The 21846-nt window shown below is 48.5% G+C and overlaps 2 protein-coding genes across 2 annotated transcripts; both read left to right on the plus strand.

Annotated features, from left to right (window-relative positions):
• Positions 1 to 13606: 13606 nt before the first annotated feature.
• Positions 13607 to 14444, plus strand: N7532_007176 (uncharacterized protein; the record flags this gene model as incomplete). The annotated part of the gene is made up of 2 exons (XM_056619669.1): positions 13607 to 14135; positions 14200 to 14444. Coding segments are annotated over 2 exons (774 nt in total), but the record flags the coding sequence as incomplete, so codon positions are not given.
• A 3756-nt stretch (positions 14445 to 18200) lies between these two features.
• Positions 18201 to 19025, plus strand: N7532_007177 (uncharacterized protein; the record flags this gene model as incomplete). Its single annotated transcript, XM_056619670.1, has 1 exon — positions 18201 to 19025. One exon carries the CDS (start codon positions 18201 to 18203, stop codon positions 19023 to 19025), a length of 825 nt encoding a protein of 274 aa, XP_056473036.1.
• Positions 19026 to 21846: the final 2821 nt, after the last annotated feature.

Below are 21846 nucleotides of genomic sequence, written 5' to 3' on the forward strand. Positions count from 1 at the left end.
CACACGATGCTCTGGGCACACCCTCACTGAACACAACGTACCTGGGTCCGCGCAAAAAACATCAAAATGTGCTGCCACGGCGCCACATGCTTTGCAATGGCGGCGGCATCCAAATATGCCAACAATGGCTTGTGCGGGCTCTCGTCCTTGGTGGTGCGGACGACTTCGATCCGCAATAAATGACCACACGCCTTGGCAATCTCCTGGCTCACATGCGCTAATCGTTCAATGGCCTGCCAAATCACGAATGCGGCGCGCTCCGGTCCCTCGATATTTTCCTTGGGGCGCCGGGTGCTCTCGACCAATGGCTGGCGGGGGACCCCTTGTAAATACCGGACCCATCCCGTCCGATTCAACCATGGCGTGGCTTCGTCTAAATCGCCGGCCTGGATGATGGTGTCCTGGGCCTGTTGATCTTCCTGCTGATACTCCGACACGGTGTGCAATAGCTGGCGGATGGCATCGGCGTCGGGAACGGGATTCACGGGCACTGCGGGGTCTGGCTGTCCCACGCAAATATAATGGGACCCGGGCCCTTGCTTAAACAACCGTTGGCATGAAACGGTCCAGCAGTGGGCTTCAATGCGGCCCTGGATGGCTCGAATCTGGGTGGGCGTGGGGCGACCACGGCCCTCATACACACGATAGTCATGGGCCTTGCCCAATGTTTCTTCATCACATCGATCTGACGACATGTGTATTGGTCGCAGAACCGACATATGAGTCCATCCTGATAAACGGGTAACTCGGGGATGGGCTCGTCCATCTGATGGGGCCAACGGTCGACCTGGGGCTGCTCGTCGATGTGATCCCACTGCTGAATGACGCTGTGAATGTGCTGGGCCCACCCCATGGGAATGCGATGAGCGGTACTGATTAAATGGGCCTTGACCTGTCCTGGTCGTACTGCACATTGGCATTTCTGGCAAATCAACACCTGGAACGCGGGGTTGACACAAAAAATGTCGCGGGCATGGTATTCGCGGCCCATGGTGGATCTGCAAACATCTATACTGGTGGATGTTGTAGATGCGGGGGAATGGTGCAACCGCGACCTCCTGGGATCGGGCTCAAAATCAAATGGGACGATGCGGCGGGATATCGGAATCGACCCCTGAAATTTGCAATCGCAAAAGCCAATTTGGTCGCTAACCTGAATGGGGTGGTGGCCGGCGATGGTCGTGGTGACTGGTCGCGACCGGCGGGTGGCGGTTACCCCATCAAAACATCGCCCACATTTTCACGATCGCAAAACCACCCTCAACATGCTCCGATCGCGCTCAACTTCAATTATGTTATGAACATACCTCCAACATAAAACATACTGATTTTTGGGATCCCTGCGACCCTATTTATATGCGCGATCGGGGCTTTGAACGTTCTGCGCGACCCAGTGCCACTCGAATTTTTCCCCTCCTAAAAACCCTAATTTTAGCTCGACTCGGGCCCATTCGAGCAACCCTGATGGCCGAGGCTGCTCTCCAATGGCCTCCAGCTGGTCTACCCCCTGTGCGTTGCGTTGCGTTGCGTTGCGGTTCGGGCGGTTGAAAAGCGTGGATTGGATTGTATAGATTGAAGTCGGTTTGGATATGGCGCTAAATCAACTTTATCTCCGGGGTGCGGGAACTAGGCCTGACCGGGTTAGCGTGGTTCCCGGTCACCAACCTTCGACAGAATTGGGGCTATGAGGATGTCTGTCAGCTTTATCTTCAGATCTATCACATTAAGGATACATTTGTTCCAATGGCCTTGGTGTGTTAGTCATCATGCAAAAGAGTTTCGTTTTGAGTATTTAACGCGAAACGGGCTTAATTTGAGGACAAACATGGGGTTCCGTGATTAAGTAATCCAGTTCAACGAACTCGCCCAAGCCCAACTTCAACGCATTATACTACATGAACCACACAAGGAATCAAAATTGTGATAAAACGATCAAAGTATACGGTATTAATTGTACTAGAATCCCAAGAATTAGCCTCGAAGGATGTGGTGGTGATGCAAGGTCAGGTCGGCTTCTACCGCATGGTTTCCTAGCTCTAACTAGCCATCTACCTCGCAGTTCTATATTAGTAGCTTTCATCATCACTATAGTCAATAGTGATATACTCTTTTCGGCGTTTCTGTGCAGATAGCACCTTTTCTTTATCGCTGAGCTGACCATAACGCCTTTTCTGACCTCTTGGAGCGTCGAAACCCAGCAGTTTATGCCATTCAGAACTGATTGCCCGAAACCGGATCCGCTTCGCCTCAATAACTCCGGGCGCCTCCTTCAAGCCACGTGCATAAGTAGTTCCGGCCATCCAGGACCCATGCGCGGCCTGTTCATCCACAATCGGGTCATCTGGCCCATAGTCGCGCTTGAATCCACCACATTTCAGGTGGACGCGAGAAATACCGATCGCTGCATGGCGCCAGTTAAGCACATGCAGCTTGGTCTGCAGATGGGCCTCCCCTTGTGATCTCAACACCGCTCCAAGACGTTTCGCATCCCAATGCCCCCTCCCCTTCGGCCAGAAATACGGCGACCGCATCCGGGTATTGCTTTGGCAGGCAAACATAGCGGCTTGCTCTGCGAATGGTTGGATCAGCCAAAGATAGTACACCACAAGCTCGCTCACCACTCGTGGCAGGTATCGGTGGATGATCTTCATGGAGTTGGTGACGCTCTTGGATTTATGGTAGCTAGTGACAATGCAGACCAGTCCATGTTCCACGAAGACGTTGCGATGTCTCCCTTCCGGGGTGTTGCAATACCGAATCGAGATCAGTTCAGTGGCACGCGCGGGTTGGCCGGAAGTCATGTGGACCAGCAGTAGCAGCCGTTGTAAGAACTCATCGACCCAGTTAAGATATTCCAGGAGGAGAGCTTTATTCCACTTCACAGCCGGACGAACTTCAGTCCTGGTGGCTGGGCCGACCTCAACAAAGTCCTTGCGAAGGGCCTCGGTGGCCATAATGCGGTCCAGCATCCATCTGTCACCACGCGTGGAGAGAAGCTGGCGGTTTTTCCTATGCTTCAGGAAGTTCCACCCACGCTGGTTGTTGACTGGATCATCAGTGAGCTGGTGCAGGGGCAGCTCTGGGATCGTACCAGCGCGTGCTTCACCTTCATTAAGCAGGAAGAGTCTCTCAAGCTCATATTGGGCAAGCTCCACTTGCGTGCGGATAAAGGCGGCCAGGGAATCCATAGTAAGCTGGAGATCCCGGTAGTGGAGTGACTGCTGATCACCACTCCAGATGAGAAATCCAAGGCTGGTGGATGTATTCTGCACTTTCTTGCCATAGGTGCGGAGACGGGCGATCCAGCTGAATGGATATCGGACGCCATACATCAGGAAACGTTCTTGCATCTCTTCAAGCGCATCGCCAGGGTGCTTGACCTCGTTCCGATCGGCCAGATCGACTGCCTGCTGGGTGACGAGCATCTGGGAGATCTTCACCAAGGCGGACAGGTATGTGGTATAGCTGCCAGGCTCGAAGTAAGTCTGGTTCTTGCTATCAACACCTAGCGCTGCCATGAAGGCAACCACAGGGCTCTCAAAGAAATCGCCACGGATCTCATGGTCTAGGAGCGCGAGAGACAGGTCCAGGCAGGCTTGGTCAAGATCCTTCATGGCCTGGCTGGTGGGTGTCTGAGTCTGGTCGCGGGGCGGGAGACCTGGATCGACGTTGGCGTCCTGCATAGAACCGGGGTCCCTCGCATGAAACAGCCGCTGGAGGGAGCCTTGGATGTCGTCAATGGCGCTGAGCTGGGAGGTGGTGAACTGGTGGCGAAGCTGGAGCTGCTGGTCGGGCTGACTCGTGCGATACGCAAAACTCAGGAGACGGACCCAGGTCCGGCAGTAGCCATGATACGTCTTGGGCCGGAGCTTGATCTGGATGGGGCGCTGCCAGATACCGGGTTTCTGGACAAAGCTGTTGATGCGCACTTGGTCAAACTCGTTGATACGATGAGAGACGATCGACTCAAATGCCCGATCGATGAGTCTTTTCACGCTCAGGCCAATCGCGACCAAGGTTGGCTCGGTCATGGGGTCCGGGTGGGAGGCAAGTTGGGCGATGTCCCGGAACGCATGCCCTCGAACATACTCAGGCCATCGGGTGAGCTCCAGCCACGGGGACGTGTCGGTGGCATTCTCGTCCGTTGGCGCCATCTGGTCTTCTGCATCCGCGATCCCATCAGATCGGAGGAGCGCCAAGTCCACCTGGGATCGGATATATGCAGCTTCATCGAGTTCCGGGGCCGGGGCCTTGGGGTCCGCCAGCTCCGCCGGATTGGGCGTGACAGCGAAGTAGACACTATGCGGCCCATATGGATGCAATCGCTGGCAGTACACCGGCTCCAGGGCCCGGAGTCGGAGTATATCGTCATCTGGGTCGACTGGTGGCCTCCCCGGGGGTAGACAGCATCGCGATGCTTATCTCCACGATGTTTGCCCATAGTGCTTCGGGTGCGGCACGCGTATCGACAGCCGTCGGCGGGACAGCGGTAGCCACGATGGACCGTTAATCCAGGAATTGGCCGGGAGTCAGGGGGTGGTGGGGTGAATGGCTCCGTGTCAGGGTTCCATGGGTTCGCCTTCATGGCTTCAGCATGAATAGCTGCCCGTTGGTCGCCAGTGCGGGCCATAGGGTGTTGTCGGTGCTTTGCGCCTAGGTGGGCAATCATGGTTTTGACATCCACCACATATTGACAGGTCTTGCAGATCCATAACCGATATGTGGCATTATATGTGAAGAATACCCCGATGGCGTCCATGGTGAGAGCGCTAGTGGAGAAGGCAGCGGTGAGTGAGGTCGATATAGAAAAACACAAGGTGTAGATTCAAAGAACTTGATCTAGGGAGGCAGGGAATAGGGGTTGAACGGCACTGGGGCCGATGTGATAGGTCATCCCGGAGAGTACCTCGGGATCTGACACGCGGGTGCGGGACTGCCGGAGGTCTGGCTGACCGATCTAGATATTCCAGCGCAATGCAACAAATAGCGACATCGAGAGATCAATAGTTGGGGAATCAAATCAGATATGGCCTCGGAATTATCAGGAACACGTCGATCTGGGCAGATCACATATGAGCCCAATGCACCCGGCAAACTGGGCTTGACAGTGTAAAGATATATATTGTAGTGGGGAGACCCCCTCCCCCTACTACATGGGTGCCATCCAGACTATGTGACATAGCCGGCAGTATACGGTGGCCGGATAGCCAGTTCTCGAATACACCTTCTTACACCTCCCCGACCTGACCCCTACATACGCGTGTGTTTTGTGGTGGTCTTTCTGCTGAATCGACCCGCACGTCCCAGCGCGTGCTGCCATCGAGCGTTCCCCTCTTCAATACATATACTGTAAAGACGGGGATACACATCTATACTCTAAATGTGATAATTCGGTGTGGTGAAGCTTAGGTCTGGTACGATCGTGCGACCGGAGTGTGGATGATTCTCCAACTGCATCATATAGCAATCCTTGGCCGAATGAATCGTGAATAGTCTATGGCTGTGCCCGGCAGGGTCGCTGCGGTCGGCGGTTGCGGATTTCGCGAATTTGATGGGGGCTATGATGCTCTTAAAATATGGGATATCAATCAATCCTCTGGCAATTAACCTCTGACATCTCGACGAAAAACTAGTCCTGTGAACTAAACCTGATGGGGGTGATTTTCGGAGTACGGCGGATGGACCACGGTCGGCGGGTGATGCGCGCTCCTGCAAAAACATCGGGCGTTTTCGAACCCCAGAAACCAAGCTTATATCAATATGGATTGGCCTCAAATTTGATCTGACTATCAAACCGAATTGCTTTTACAACATATTCAAATTTGGGGTATCTTTGTCAGCAAAAATGTCAACACAATGGGCCCCGAAACCCATTTTACGACGGCAACCCTAAAACCCTAGAAACCCTACGGCACATTGAATTTACGCCCATGGGGTGGGGTCCCGCTGCGGTCGGCGGTCGCGGACTGCGCGAATCTGATGGGGCGCGGGCCCTCCGGGCACGCACCGAGGGCGCCGGGAGCACGCACGGGGGACCAATCAGAGGGCGAAGAAGTCGAGCGGGCCCCGGGTGGAACACCCTCTAGAGTATAGAGGAGGTCGGGTTGAAGTGCTGTGAGCATTGGAGGTTTTGCGTTTTTGGTTCTGAAGGAGTCAAGCAAGCCTGAAATGCTTCGCCTACTTCGGAGCTCTAATATAGAAATTCAGTGTACATTCAAGAGGAATTTGGAATATACTTACGAGGCATTTGTCTGCACTTATATGAACATCGTGGATAATGGATTTGGCTTGGACAGGTGATCCAGGACTGGCCTCACCGGGAGTAGTATCTTGCTCGAAAATGGAGGCAGCCATCGATGGCAGACAAAGCTTCACGACTTTGCTGTTTCGGTCTGGTGATATTTATATTACGCGACTATTATAAAGATTTTGGATTGGCTCAGGCTCTTATTGTCGGAGCCATCTAATTTGAGACTGATTCAGTTATGATGACGCGAAACTTGCGGATTCGCTGGGATGATCTCTCTTGCACCTGTACTTCTAGTTTTGAATCGATATGCCAATCAATATGAACGGCCTTCGAATCTTCAACTATAACACAATACGTAGTAGCCCTTCTTGATTCTCTGCCCGAAACGGGACTCGAAATAGGCTCGTGCCAATATTTCCTATAACCCTCTGTTTGATTGCCATTTACCGCAGCCAAAGTACTGTTCAGGAAAGAAAAGCTCTCAATGGTCCTGTTAAAATTGCAATTTTCATTCATGGTTGCTCGAGGCACAGACAAAAAATGTCCTGACTTTGAGTTCAATTTCGCTCCCGCACAAACGATCGTTCTAAGGGCGGGTCAATTTTTGGTGCTCCTTGGGGCTTGAAATTACCTGACTTTGGGACACAGACCAGTGCTTATCTACGAAACCGTTATGTAAAACATGTCTTTCCATGCGACTGGCATGCAGATACCGAATGAGTGTATACTTACCGAATAATCGAGTTTGAGTCTAAGCTTGGAGATGAATTGTGCTATGTTCCAGTCAAGTATCTTTGGGCGTCAAGCGAAGTCGGCTCAGTGCACATATCATGTAGTTCTTCAGTCAAAATCTCATTCGATGTTCAAAATGAACTGGTACAATTCACAAATTACAGATCGCTAACAAATGAAGAACTCGATACCGCACAAACTTTGGCATCTCGGTGAACATACTTCAGCGCCATGGGGTCTTCAGGCTATCACGCTTGCTAGTGTAATTTGTAACTCTTTACCGCCATTGAGGGATGAAGTTCATTGGTTCCAGGAACCCCGGTAAAGGATTGGCCCTTGCAATCGGGCTTCGAGTAGACAGTGAACTCGCTCGGATTCGACCATCGCCACCATGTGTTTGGGTCAAAATCAACAGCCTCAAGCGGCTTGTTGAAATCGGACCGAACATTGTCGCAAGTGACGTCACCGTGACCATGAGCAGTCACAGTTGGGCCAACAGTAGTAAAATAATATTCGTAAAATGTGAGCTTCCAAGCTGATGCGATCAAGACACAGCTGAGGGTATTGAACAACGAAGTGACTCTCATGTTGCAAATCTATCCGTGTAGATTGGTATTAGCTTTGCATCAACTCCGAACTGTCTTGCAGAATGATACAGCACACAAAACGAAAAGACTTACTTTGAAGTTCAAACCCTACTCCCAGGTCTTTCGCTGCACAACAAATTCTGAATTCAATCGAAAGGGTTTCTTTCGTGAGATGTTCAGAGGCTTTTACCCTCTTTCGTTGAGTTGTTGTCGAATAATTTCGAACAGATTTACAAGCGACGGTCGTAAATAAACTTTTTGTCCCAGAACAAGGAGAATGCATTTCTCACCTCAGTGCTCTGTACGGAGGTCCATTTCAAAAGAAATAAGCAGCGCATTGACCAACAATATTTTACCACTAGTCTCTTACCAAGCGAATACACACAGATCCCTCTCCATTGCTCTCCCAGAACAGACAAGCTCCAATGGTGAAACGTTGGAAACTGCAAAAGATCATTCCTCAGTCAATCAACAAGATTCAATCAGACAATCACATATCTCAACACAGGGGCCAGATGCCTCATACAGTGGTGGAACATTAGTAGTTGACCTCCAGTACTTGGGGACCCTGACCGCTTTTTAGACCGCCTACTTTACTACTACATCAACACTCGCATTTTCAACGCGCCAGTATATACGCTATAATTTTTTCGCGTTTCTCACTCTGTCTCTCTATAATAATGCCTCCAATACGCGGAAAAAGAGGTCCAGAGCTTGACTGCCTACGAGCTATTAAATTGAATTCAATTTTGGAGGTTTCTGCTGGCAGTATTAAAAAAGTGGGTCCTGGCCCGAAGTACTCGAGGTCAAATACTAATGTTACACCACTGTATAACTATACAGTCATGTTTCATAAGTATTTGTACTGGAGTACTTCGCAAGCCAGGAAACCCGGTATTTTTCTGCCCCGTCGAATTTCTCAACATTAATTTCTCCACAAATCCCCTGATACAACGAGTGTGCCAGCCTTTGTACTTGATAACTTATGGAGTACTCACCACGGTGAGGAATAGTCTCTGCGAAATTGATAATGTGACGAACGGTCAAATTCCCCAACGCACACAGCGGTGCGTCGAGTGGATAATACCGGTAGGCGGTCGAATAAAAGCGGTAGGACGCGGAAGTACTGCAGTTCAAATACTTATGGAACGCCACTGTATTTTGTTCCCAATCCCTGCCATAAGGTTCAGCCACCGTGATACTCAACAATTCGCATTTGTGTTTCTTCATATTCGCAATTATTCATGAATATTCATATTCCTTTCGGAACTCTAAAGTCTGCAATGGCCCTTGACAGGGCGTTCTGGAAGTGAAAGGTTTCAATGGGATTCCGTCATCTCGTAAATAAGCTTTTGGGAGATGATTCCTTTCAATGACGGCCGATCGGCAGGGTGGTAATTAGGCCCGGGAACCTGGACACCGCCAGGTGGCTGGGTTCGACGACCCGATTAGCAATTTATACAAAGAGGCCCATCCCTCTTAAATAATTCAAATTAACTTTAGTTAGTTAACGTAATTCACCACCGAGCTGACCGCACCACCGAGCTGACCGCTTACCCACTTTTTCGCGTCCAGACGCGTCGTCCTATCTTTAACCATCCACCATGCCACCAAATCGCTCTCGATCAAGCCGAAATTCCATTGAACAAGAGGGTCGTATCCTCCTAGCTATTCAGGCTATTAAAAATGGAGATAAATCACCAATTCGTGTACTGGCACGGACTTATTCAGTCCCATACTCTACGCTTCGAACACGACTTCGCGGCACCCTAAATCGCGCCGAATCTCGCGCCAATGGCCATAAATTGACAGAAATCGAAGAGGGTTCGCTTCTTAAGTGGATTATCTCAATGGATACTCGCGGTGGAGCACCTAGACCGTCGACGGTGCGAGAAATGGCTGATTTACTACTCGCGAAGCGCGGTTCAACTAATATCGAAGTCGTTGGCCCAAATTGGGTTACAAAATTTATTAAACGGCATCCTGAGCAGCTAAAATCGCGCTTCTCACGACGATACGACTATCAATGCGCAACGCAAGAGGATCCAAGAGTTATCCAGCAGTGGTTCGACACCGTACAAGCTACAATTCAGCAATATGGTATCGTTGACGAAGATATAATTTTGACGAGACTGGCTTCGCGATGGGCCTTACTGCGACCGCAAAAGTCATTACGCGGGCGGAATACTACGGTCGGCGCTCGCTTTTACAGCCCGGAAATCGCGAGTGGGTTACCGTAATCGAATCAATCAACGCAAGCGGGTGGACGCTTCCACCAACAATCATCTTTAAAGCTAAGCTATACCATTATGCTTGGTTCGACAATCTTCCAGGAGACTGGCGCTTTGAAGTAAGCGCAAATGGGTGGACGACAGATGAAATTGGGCTTCGATGGCTACAAAAATGCTTTATTCCAGCGACAAATAATCGCATAAAAGGCAGATATCGACTTCTTATCCTTGACGGTCACGGTAGTCATTTGACACCACAATTCGACGAAATCTGTGCTCAAAACAATATTATATCGATTTGTATGCCACCGCATTCATCACACCTACTTCAACCACTTGATATTGGTTGTTTTGCATCGCTTAAACGCGCGTACGGTAAGCTCGTCGAGCGTCAGATGCGTCTTGGTATCAACCATATCGACAAGCTTGATTTCCTCGAAGCATATCCACTCGCGCGCATTGAAACATTTAAATCAGTTACGATTCAAAATAGCTTTGCAGCAGCTGGTTTAGTGCCATTAGATGCCAACCGAGTGATATCAAAGCTAAATATTCGGCTTCGTACACCTACACCCCCTCGGAGCCGACCAAGCAGTCGATCTAGCGCTTTTAGCCCAAAAACCCCAAAAGCAAGCATTCAAGCACGTCGTCAAGCTTCATCAATCAAAGCTTTTCTTCGTCGACGGTCGCAAAGCCCATTACTTCGAGCATATCAAGCAATTGACCAGCTAGAGAAAGGGTTCCATAACGTCCGTCAAGAGCTTATAATTCTCACGAAGGAAATCCAGGATTTACGCTCAGAGAACGAGAAAAAGAAGCAAAAAAGGGCACGTACGCAGAGACGAGAAGCACATCCCACAGGCCTATCAGACCAAGAGGCCCAAGAGCTCTCACAACCTATTGAGCAGCCTATTCCTTTGGTTCAGCCCGTTCTGCCCAACCCAGTTCAACCGGTTCAAACTACAGCAGCACCCCTACAGAAGCGTCGATTTACCTGCTCTATATGTGGTGAGATAGGGCATAAGTCAAATAAATGTTCAGTTAGATAGTTTTATTAATATTACGGCGTTTTGGTTGATAAATACGCTATTAAATAGGAAGAGGGCGGGTGAGCGGTCAGCTCGGTGGTGCGGTCAGCTCGGTGGTGAATTACGTTAGATAATGCGGGTGCTTACATAACCTTTTGCTGTGGATGTATCAATTCCCCGTCGGATCATCCATAGACCCGGTTTCATGCAGTATTCGTAAGGTAATGCCGACATGATCAACATCCGGCCTTGGCCCGTTACACAAGAAGCCCCACTATTACAGTAGGCCAAACACTAACGTAACCCGTAAGCGAGTGGATCATGCACGCGGCCGGATCAGCCCAGAACACCATACTTAAGGCGATATTTTAGGAGTCTATACCTCAACACCTCTTATCTATTTTTAATCAACACTTTTATATTATCTTTATAGTAGCAATATAAGTACCTTAACAAATTTCCAGATATTTCAAGATAGTCTCATAGAAGATATATATGTTTGGCTTCGTTTAGTCAAAAATACAATGTAATTTATGGTAATTCTTCTAAAATCGATTTGAATTATTTCAAAATCTAATAGCTTTCTCTATGTATTTTAATAATACTATGTACTCAATTTTAATAAGTAATACTTTATTATGGTTGAGTTATTAAGTTATAAAATATCGCCTTAAGTATGGTGTTCTGGGCTGATCCGGCCGCTTGCATGATCCACTCGCTTACGGGTTACGTTAACAAATACGAAGTAACGTAACCCACAAGCGAACCGCCCACATAAGCGAACCGCCCACCCATCTCAACCTATAATTTTGATTTGCATATAAAATAACCACAACGCCATTAAATTATTGATATCACTGCTTCGGACATCTATTTATCTTATGCCCTATCCCTCCACAACCACTGCATCTTGGTGGCGCCCGTTGTCGTGGTGTATTAGTCTCATTTGCGACCGGAGCTAGTTCTGGATGAACAGGATCCAGAGATTCAACGGCTTGGTTCGAACTGAATATTACGTCTCTTCCCTCCTGAATTGACATGCCTTCAGTACGGTCGATGCGTTTATTAGACCTCTTGCGTTTTTGTTTCCGAACCTCATTGGCAGCGCGCAAATCCCGGATTTCTTTCTCCAACATCGCTAGCCTTTGAAGCGTGACATGGAAGCCTTTAAGAGTCTGCTCTACCACATGCTTTGTAGGCGTTGGAGGGCTCACGGATCGATATTTGAGTAGAGCTTTGACTGAAGATTCTTGCCGATATAATTGTTTTGTGTTGAGTGGTGTTGTAGGGCTCCACTCACTTGATCGGCTTCCTGGTCGGCTTCCTGGGGGGTTGGTGTTCGAAGCTGAATATTAAGCTTCGATATAACCCGATCGGGATCAAAGGGTATTAAACCAGCAGATTCGAATGCGCTCTGAATTATATCCGAGTGATATGAGATCTCGCGAGCGTGCGGGTAGGCGGCAAGGAAATCAAGCTTGTCAATATGGTTGATATTGCATCGAGCTTTTCGCTCAACCAAGCCACCATATGCGCGCTTTAGGTTCGCAAAACACCCGACATCTAGTGGTTGTAGCAAATGAGATGAATGCGCTGGCATGCAAATTGGTATAATATCATGTTCAGCGCAAAGTCGGTCGAATTGAGGTGTCAAATGGCTACCATGACCATCAAGGACTAGAAGACGATATTTACCCTTTGTACGGCTCGCCGTACTCGGAATAAAGAGATCTTTCAGCCAGCGAAGGCCAATAGCATCAGTTGTCCATCCATTATCACTGATTTCGATCCTCCAGTCCGGTCCTACCCCTTTATCTTCGTACCAAGCCTGGTGATGTGTCTTGGATTTGAAGATAAGACAAGGTGGTAATTTGAAGCCCGACGCACCAATACACTCGATAGATGTGACCCATTCACGATTTCCAGGTTGTTTAAGAGATCTCCGACCGTAGTATTCAGCACGGGTGACGACTTTTGCAGTAGCAATAAGACCCATTGCGAAGCCAGTCTCATCAAAGTTATATATATCGTCAGGTTGGATGCCGTTCTCATTAATCGTGCGTTGAACCAAGTCGAACCACTCTCGTATGACCTTTGGATCCTCGCATTTTGCTCGTTGGTAGTTGTACTTTCGAGAGAACCGAGATTTAAGATCATCATGGCGATTAACAAAGTTGTAGACCCAGTTGACGCCAACAGTCTGCGTACAGCGTTCGGCTAATAGAAGATTGGCCATTTCTGCCACCATAGCAGGCCGAGGAGCTGATCCACGTGAATCCATAGAGAGCACCCATTGTAGAAGTGATCTCTCCTCGTCTTCTGTCAACTTATGGTTGTTGGCGCGTGTTTCTGAGCGACTTTGTTGACCGTTGACGCGATCGCGTAGAGTGGACCAGGGGACGTCGAATTGGCGTGCTGCTTTGCGAATAGAGGTAATTTGACCATTTTGAATGGCATGCAGGGCTAATGAGATTCTGCCCTGCCTATCCTGCGAAAATCGGGCAGAACTAGATCGATTTGGTGGCATGGTGGATGGTTATAAAAGAGAGGTTATAGTACTCAGATCAAAATTGATGGGGTGGGCGGTTCGCTTGTGTGGGCGGTTCGCTTGTGGGTTACGTTATGAGTCACATTCTATTTCATTTAAGACCCTGTTGGAACTTGGAATTCATTCTTGTGTTTCATATCTCTTTGTTTTTCTCCAACATTTGGAACTCGGGTGTTATTCACAGTCTGATTTTTTTTTACCACAACATGTTACATCGCGCATTATTCAACATGTCGATCAGAACAAGACCCAACAAAATGCATCGGCAGGACATTGCCCACGAAACACAACGCTTGACCCCAAATATCATGAGTACCACCGTTGGAGCATCTTCTGAGGCAAAACTATACCACCAACTATTACCACGCATTGTTAGGAGATCCGGTGGGAAACCACGAATCACCGTCCAAGATCAAGATACCTTCACAGCTGCCAGATGCATTCTAAGCACCAATTCCCAGGTTCGGGTAGGGATTTTGAATATGGCCAGTGAAAAGAACCCCGGAGGAGGATGGCTACGAGGAGCATTAGCTCAGGAAGAAGCTTTATGTTTACGCAGCACTCTGGCCGCAACATTGAACAAGGAATGGTATCCTCTTCCATCATATGGTGCCATCTGGTCCCCGAAAGTAGCTGTTTTTCGCGATGAATTGGAGAATGGTTATCGCGTTTACAATCCTGAGCAAAGATTCATTGTGGGCGTTGTGAGTCTAGCTGCATTGCGTCGACCAGCGCTCACCAAGGATAAGAAACAATTTGGTACGTGTTGAATGTCAATGATAAATATCCGAATCCTTGCAATGCAATTTGCTGACTATACTAGCAAACCCAAATGATGTCCAAGTTTTGAAGAATAAAATGCGTCAGATAATGCGCATTATAGCCGACAATAATATATCATACTGTGTTCTGGGAGCAATGGGCTGTGGGGCATTCCAGAATCCTCCATATGAGGTTGCACGAATCTATAAGGAAGTTCTTGGCGAGGAGGAGTGGGATGGGGTTTTTGAGGAGATTGTATTTGCAGTGTTGGATACGAGGGGGAGTCGAATTATAGGATATTCAAGGGTATCCTTGAAGAGGAAGAGTGAGATGTATTTATAGGATAACACTCGGATTAACACTTATATGTATGTACCTATACGTACCGGATTATCTCGAATGACTGCAGCTTTCCTCTTCTGGCCGCCGCCGCTTTAGTGAGGGTACTCAGGGGCTTGCTCAGTGAGTATTCTCATCACTGATGGTTGCTGCTTGTTTTGTATTATGTCATCAGCCCCCTAACTAAATTGGGGAATTGTTAGGGACACCGCAAAATTGTTGTTAACGTAATCCACGGCCGACCTGTCCACTTTCGCGTCCAACCTTCCGGCAACATCTTTCAACGCGTTGTTTTTACACCACCAGCATACAAAATGCCTCTTTCCCAAGAAAATCGAATGCAAATGGCTATTGCGGCTTACAAAAACAAAAAAATTGGATCAAAATCAAGGCTTGCGGCAATATTTGGAGTGCCTAAATCCACCTTACTCTCTCGGCTGAAAGGAATCAAACCACGGTCGGAAACACGCGCTAGCGGCCATAAATTAACAGCGACTGAAGAAGAAGCACTAGTTAAACGGCTACTAGATGCTGATAAACGAGGATTTTCAATTCGGCCAGAGTTTCTACGTGGAATGGCGCAGAATTTACTCCAAGCGTGTCTACAGGATCCTTCAGCAACCCTTGGGGTTAACTGGGCCTACTCCTTTACAAAACGCCGCCCTGAAATACAAACAAGATATAACCGGAGGATTACATACCAGCGAGCAAAGCAGGAGGATCCAAAGGTTATAAAACAGTGGTTTGCGACCGTACGCGAAGCTATTCAAGAACATGGTATCCATGAGGATGATATGTGGAACTTTGACGAAACCGGCTTTGCAATGGGACTCTGTTCAACCTCTAAGGTTATCACTGCGGTAGATCGTAGTGAAAGACCTCGGAGAGTTATTCAGGGAAATCGCGAATGGGTTACAATCATTGAATGTGTGAGCTCGAAAGGCATTTCTATACCTCCATGGGTCATCTTAAAGGCTGGATCTCACCAGGTCGCTTGGTATCAAGAGCCTGCTATCAAGAATGGCTGGGTTCTTGCAAGAAGCCAAAATGGCTGGACAACAGATGAAATAGGCCTTGCTTGGCTAAAAGAGACATTTGAGCCATATTCTAAACGCCTTTCAACCGGTGCGAAGCGATTACTTATTCTCGACGGCCATTCTAGCCACCAAACTGCAGAGTTTGATGCTTTTTGCAAAGAGAATGCAATTATCTGTCTCTGTATGCCTCCTCATACCTCTCATCTACTACAACCACTCGATGTTGGTGTTTTCGGCCCGTTAAAACGTTCCTATGGGAAATTGGTTGAAGGAATGATGACTGCCGGCAACAATCATATCGACAAGGAAGACTTCCTACACCTATATCCTCCTGCACGCGAGATGGTTTTTAATCTAGAGAATATACGGAATGGCTTCGCAGGAGCTGGTCTTAGGCCACTTAACGAAGACCGGGTCTTCGAAAAGATTACATTTCAACTTCGGACGCCAACACCACCTCTTGTCGAAGGATCAATATCCTCTACTTTTCAAACACCTGAGAATCCTCGCCAGCTATATCATGAGGTTCGCAGTCTACAGAGAAGCCTTCGAAAAAGAATGCTCTCTAGTAGCCCAATTTCTCATATTCAACATCTTGAAAAGGCTGCGCAGATGGCAATGAACATGAACGTTCTTCTCCAACAAGAAATCAAGGTTCTACGCGATGAGAATGAGCGGAAACTGAAAAAGAAGGCAAGAAGGCGTGGTAAGATAGGCGACGATCTCTTTTTATCTAGAGATGAGGGTCAAAATCGCGTTCAGCAGTTTGATACGCAGCCGAACGAGCAACATAGTGAGCCTACTGCTAGGCCATGCCAGCGAGCTCCACGGCGCTGCAGTGGGTGTGGGACTATAGGACATACTGTAAGAAGTTGTCCTAGTAAATAGCTATATATTCAGCGATTAGATAGTCTAATATAATTTTGTCTCGTGGGTGAAAAGCCGCAATTTTATTGAGGGTGCGGTGAAAGTGGACAGGTCGGCCGTGTGGACAGGTCGGCCGTGGATTACGTTAACGTGATTCCCGGCTAGCCGGTCATCCCGGCTACGCGGTCACCCCATCAAAAATTCAAAAATTGTAAAATCTTCAACAACGATTTTAATACCCAAAAATGATTGAATTTTGCTGTTTAAACTTTCTGTGGACATCTAGAGATATTGTGATCTTGTTTTCCACACCCAGAACAGGTTATCCGGCGTCGTATAGCAGGTAAAACCGGTAGTGAAGGTTCAACAGTAGGTTGTGGAGCAGCTACGAGACCAGATATATATTCACCTGCACCACCTCCTTCTCCACCAACAGGATGTATGATATCCAAAACTTCGGTCAAACTGCCTTCATGAGCAATTTGCCTTCTAGATCTAGCTCTTTTCTTCACCTGTTTTTTGTTTGCCTCCCGTAAACGCTTGATTTCATCCTTCATTAAGATATGCGAATGAAGCATTTTGACGGTCATGTTATAATACTGTTGAAGATCTCGCTTAGTGGGCGAAGAGATCTTATCTGTGACTGAACTTAGGCCAGAATCGAGCCTAGATTTCCTTTTTTTGAGTTGTTTGGTTGTCTGAGGGATACCGGCAGAGATATTGCTATCAGAAGTTGAATTCTGTGAGGTTGGTCGATCCGGGAGAGGTGGTGATTGAAGACGAATATTGAGCTTTTCTAGCACGCGATTCGGGTCTAAGGGAACTAAACCAGTAGCCGCAAAGGCATTCTGAATAGTAGCCTCTTTAAAAGCGTGCCCTCGTGTTTGTGGAAAAATCTCTAGGAAGTCGTCTTTCTCAATTATGTAACGAACTTGCTGACGAACTCCATTGCATAGTCGATTCAACCAACCCAAGCTCGAACCAAGTTGTTGGTTTCCGTTGCTCTGGTAAATGTAGTGCTGGTGGTGAGAAACAAACAACGTCTTTGTGATCAGGTCTTGGAAGTATACCCCCCCCTGGAATTCTTCTGGAAGCAAACAGCCCTTGATCACCGACGCATCCCCGTGGCTGTAAGTTGATTTCGTAAATATGCTTCGTTGAATCCCCATCAGCACAAGAAAACATAGGGCTGGGAAAGGCATGGTGGACCACAGTAGGGGAAGAGTGGATGGCATCACCAAGGAAGAGGAAGTTTTGCCACTACGTCTGGGGAGGCCAGATGGTGCAGATGTTTCAGGGATACGCTGGTTTCGTATGGTGCCTTGCTGTCCCCAACTTGATCTACTCATCTTGTATATACAGGATTCTTTGCGGTCTGGATTGGAAGAGTCAGTTGCAGGATCCGCGATGGTCAATAAATGTTTCAGGTTGTCCGCTGAAGCCATGGCTCGATTCCACAAGCACTCCGTTGTGACAATGTCCCTGAACTTAGAAAGCTTATTTACGGGGAACTACTCACTCCCTTGTTTCCTCAGTCCCACTTTCATGAGGTCCAAGACCAAGCGAAATTGCAGATCGCAATCTCCTAACGACAAATGACACAATCTGGAAACAGGAGCAACTCATTTGAATGAAAAGCAAGTGAACTGAAAGGATGGAGAGTCTGGGTAAATGAATGATAATGTCTCCATAATCACGAGACACCTTAGCCTCAGACGACAGGTATCTGAGAATATAAAAGGGTCGAATCGACACTGACGACGGAGATTTACGTATCAAAACCTCTCATTTTTCAGCTAAGACACCAAATAATCATATCATGATGAAGTCCCTCCTTCCCTGCGCTCTCGCCGTGTTGTCCGCAGTGTGCGCCCAGGCAAACGAATGGCACGCCTACTACCGCCTCACACCTGACGCTTACCAAAAGAAGTTCGACGAGATGGTTGGCCAAGGCTACCGTCTGAACTCTGTGAGTGGGTATGAACACGATGGCCAGCCTAATTTCGCTGTCATTTTTGAGAAAAAGCCCTCCGCCCCCTGGCAGTCGTACTCTGGCCTCAGCTTCAAGGCACATGACGAAAAATTCAATGAACTGCAAGCGCAAGGATACCATGTTGCGCAAGTCAATGGATACACGATCGACGACAAGGACTACTATGCCGCCGTTTGGGACAAGTCTCCCGTCATTGCGTGGCAGTCTCGCACCGGTATGTCTGAATCCGGCATGCAGGCATACTTCAATGAATATGCGCGCCAGGGCTATAAGCTCACACATTTGAGCGGGTATGAGGTGGCCAACGAGACCCGCTTTGCCACAGTCTGGGAGAAGGCCAATGAAAAAGCCGCCTGGTGGTCGCAGGCCAATCTGACCAGCGATGAGTATCAAGCCACCTTCGACAAGCTCAAGAGTGAGGGCTACCAAGCGGTCGACATCGACGGCTATCAAGTTAATGGTACTGTCTTCTATGCTGGAATCTGGGAAAAGACACCCTCTCGGGCTTCAATTACCCGTTATGACTTGGATTCGTCAACCTTCCAGGCCGACTTCAATCAATACCGCGCCCAGGGCTATGTGCTACGCACTTTTAGTGGCTATAATGTGGGCAAGGACGATCGCTATGCCGCCATCTGGGTGAAGCCGTAATTGTCTGACAATTTTGCGCACTCTTCACTTAAGTCTGCGGTAAGTTGTGGGTTACAGTATATGTAGCCTGCACACCTGAGCGTCTTCTGTGCCTGTTCCGAGTTGCGGCAGGCTGTCCTCTCGTTTTGTTTCCGTTCGTTCTTGGCTCGACCACCAGACCTTTTTTGTTATTTTTCCTTTCTTTTTCTAAGTTCAGACTAAATAGATATGCACTCCGTATGAGTGAATTTATAATTTGGTTATTCCACGCATTCAATTTTTGATCCATTATGTAACGATCACCCACAAGGTCCCGTCAGCAGTATCCGTCATTGTTTTTTCATCTTCCCATACACATCCCGTCAAACTGAAGACCGTCCAGAGCTCTGCTCTGTGTCAATCTGAACGCCTCGTTTGGCAAGTATAGCGCCCGTCACTGATTCGGCGCCCCATTTTTCTGCCTTTCTTGAAGGGTTGGTCCGTTTGCTATAGCCCACTATAATGGCACCTGACCGTGGCATTCCTTCGAGTCCGCGCCTACCTTCTAGCTCGCAGTGCCACTACGCAAGGGGCTGCCATACGGAAGAGAGCTGGGGCAGCCAGAATCGCCAGAGCCAACGCCGAGGCTGAACCTGAAGCTGAATCCTCTACAGCTCCTAAAGCAAGAGCTGCAGCTGCGAAGGGTAAAGGACCTCGTCGTACAGCTACTCCTACACGATGGCCACGGCGTAGGGTGACTCGCCAACGAAAAGTCCACTTTAACACAGGCCTTGGCTCCTAAACCCACTGCTAAAGCCCTGGCGGCTGCACCAAGCTCTGATATCCAATTCGAGGATCCTATTGATAAGGTAAAGATGAGGAGGAGGGAGATCTGGATGACGAGGAGGGTCCGGACGAAGAAGACGAAGAGGACAACACTGCACTTTCTTCAATCGGCAACTCGGATCTCCCTGGTGGGATGGAGGAGGTAATGGAAGAGCTGTACACGTCAAAGGAGAAGGCCAAGAGAATGCTTGAAAAAGACTATCTTGGTACGATCCGAAGGCGTCATCCTGAAGGTTCTAATTAAGATCTTCCTCACAGCATTTAAACTAGTGATGTAGAGCCTGTTCTTGAAGCTGCCATGCTTCAAGCCGACTTCTTAATAAGTCTGCACCCTAATATCCGTGTCAACAAGAAGCCGTTGGTGGAAAAGAACCTGGAGGATAGTACTCGCCGTCACTTTGACTTCTGGGCTATTGAAGCTGCGATGCTCAGCTGTATAACCCCTATCCTTCAGAATGAATAGTATGAAATACAGATAAGAAGGGCCAGTGTTAAGCTTTCATCGTCCCCGTGTCAGTTGTCATAATATTGATGGTTATGACCGTGTCAACGTAGATAGGGTGCTGGGGCTTGTCAACAAGCATCACTTTACTCGCAGCTCTGGCCTAGTGCAGCCGACCTTCGATATTTCAGTGGTTTGTGGAAGAACTAAACCTTCTACTGAAGCTACAAAGACGCCATTCAAAGCTTTATTTAACAGAATCATGGCATACCTTCATCATATATGCCTAGTTCTCCTCCTATATCTTAAAGATGAGATACAACTTGGTCAGATCGCCTACACGAGCAACATGATGCCCGGTTGAATACTATACCGACAGCAGGCAACTTTCAGAGACAATTAATGGTCCGCTGGCGGTGCAAGGACTCCAATTGTACGAGCAGTGATGGTTTCTGCTTCCCAGTCTCTCTCGAACGCTCAAAACACTATAATATCACCGGATGCGCAACATGAGACATGGGCAAACGCTATTGGCACAGGTGTCAGTCGCTCAAGCAGACTTTAATACAGCAAACTAAATCAGCTATGGAGCGTATGACGTCAGCTATGAATCGTATGATGGAGATGTAGCAACAAATGCAAGAACAAGCGCTTCGAAAGCGGATTCACAACCCAATCTCACGAGCCTCAGTCATAACCCTTTAAGGGAATATCTCACATCTCCCTGCTCAACCGCGGGGGCTCTCAGCGGCCCAGAAAAATGACCTTAATCTTGCCGTGGCCGCCCGCGTTGCCTTCGCCGGATTCCTTCGGGTCGGGGAATTTACATACTCAGCTACCGACCTCAGAGACACTCAAGTCTTCGCTGCTACTAAATTAACCCGGGCGGATGTCAGGTTCTCCCCCACCATGGACCACGTTCTCCTTACTTTGAAGAGAAGTGTTAGAGGAAGGCGGTAGATCGGGGCAGTACGCGCCCCACTCTCCTTACTCTCCACTTCTCGCTCCTCTCCTTCCACTCTCTCCAAGATAGATGCCAATGAAGTCAATCATCTGCCACACTTTCCACACCATCTAACAAGAAGCAAGACCGACCGAAACCACGAAGGTATCAATGTTGTCCTTGCAGCGAAAAACGACGCAGCCTGCCCCGTCGAAGGCCTTTCTAAGCTATTCCTCCATGATTCTCAACCTATGACTGCTCCTCTATTTGCGCTCTCCTCTGGTCCTTTCACCTCATCCACCTTCCAACGTGCGGTTATCTCTAAGCTCAACCGCGCCGGGGAAGACACCGCGGGACTTAAGGGTCATAGTTTCAGGAAAGGGGCAGCACAACACGCCCACAACGAGGCCTAAGAAATGACCACATCCAAGCCCTCGGGAGATGGGCTTCCGAAGCCTTCCGCCTTTATTTCACAACACCTAGAACAACACTATATGCCTGGAACTGTCAATTCCAGACCGGTCATCCAACTCCGGTCTCATCTTCCATACCACCAGCCCCTCCACCATCCTCTTTTGGCCCACCGGGTCATTTGGGCCCGCCTGCAGCCCTCACGGCGCCGTAGCCCTCCA

Source organism: Penicillium argentinense, assembly GCF_028826775.1.
Source record: "Penicillium argentinense strain IBT 30761 chromosome Unknown utg000006l_segment0_segment0, whole genome shotgun sequence".
Lineage (NCBI taxonomy): Eukaryota > Fungi > Ascomycota > Eurotiomycetes > Eurotiales > Aspergillaceae > Penicillium > Penicillium argentinense.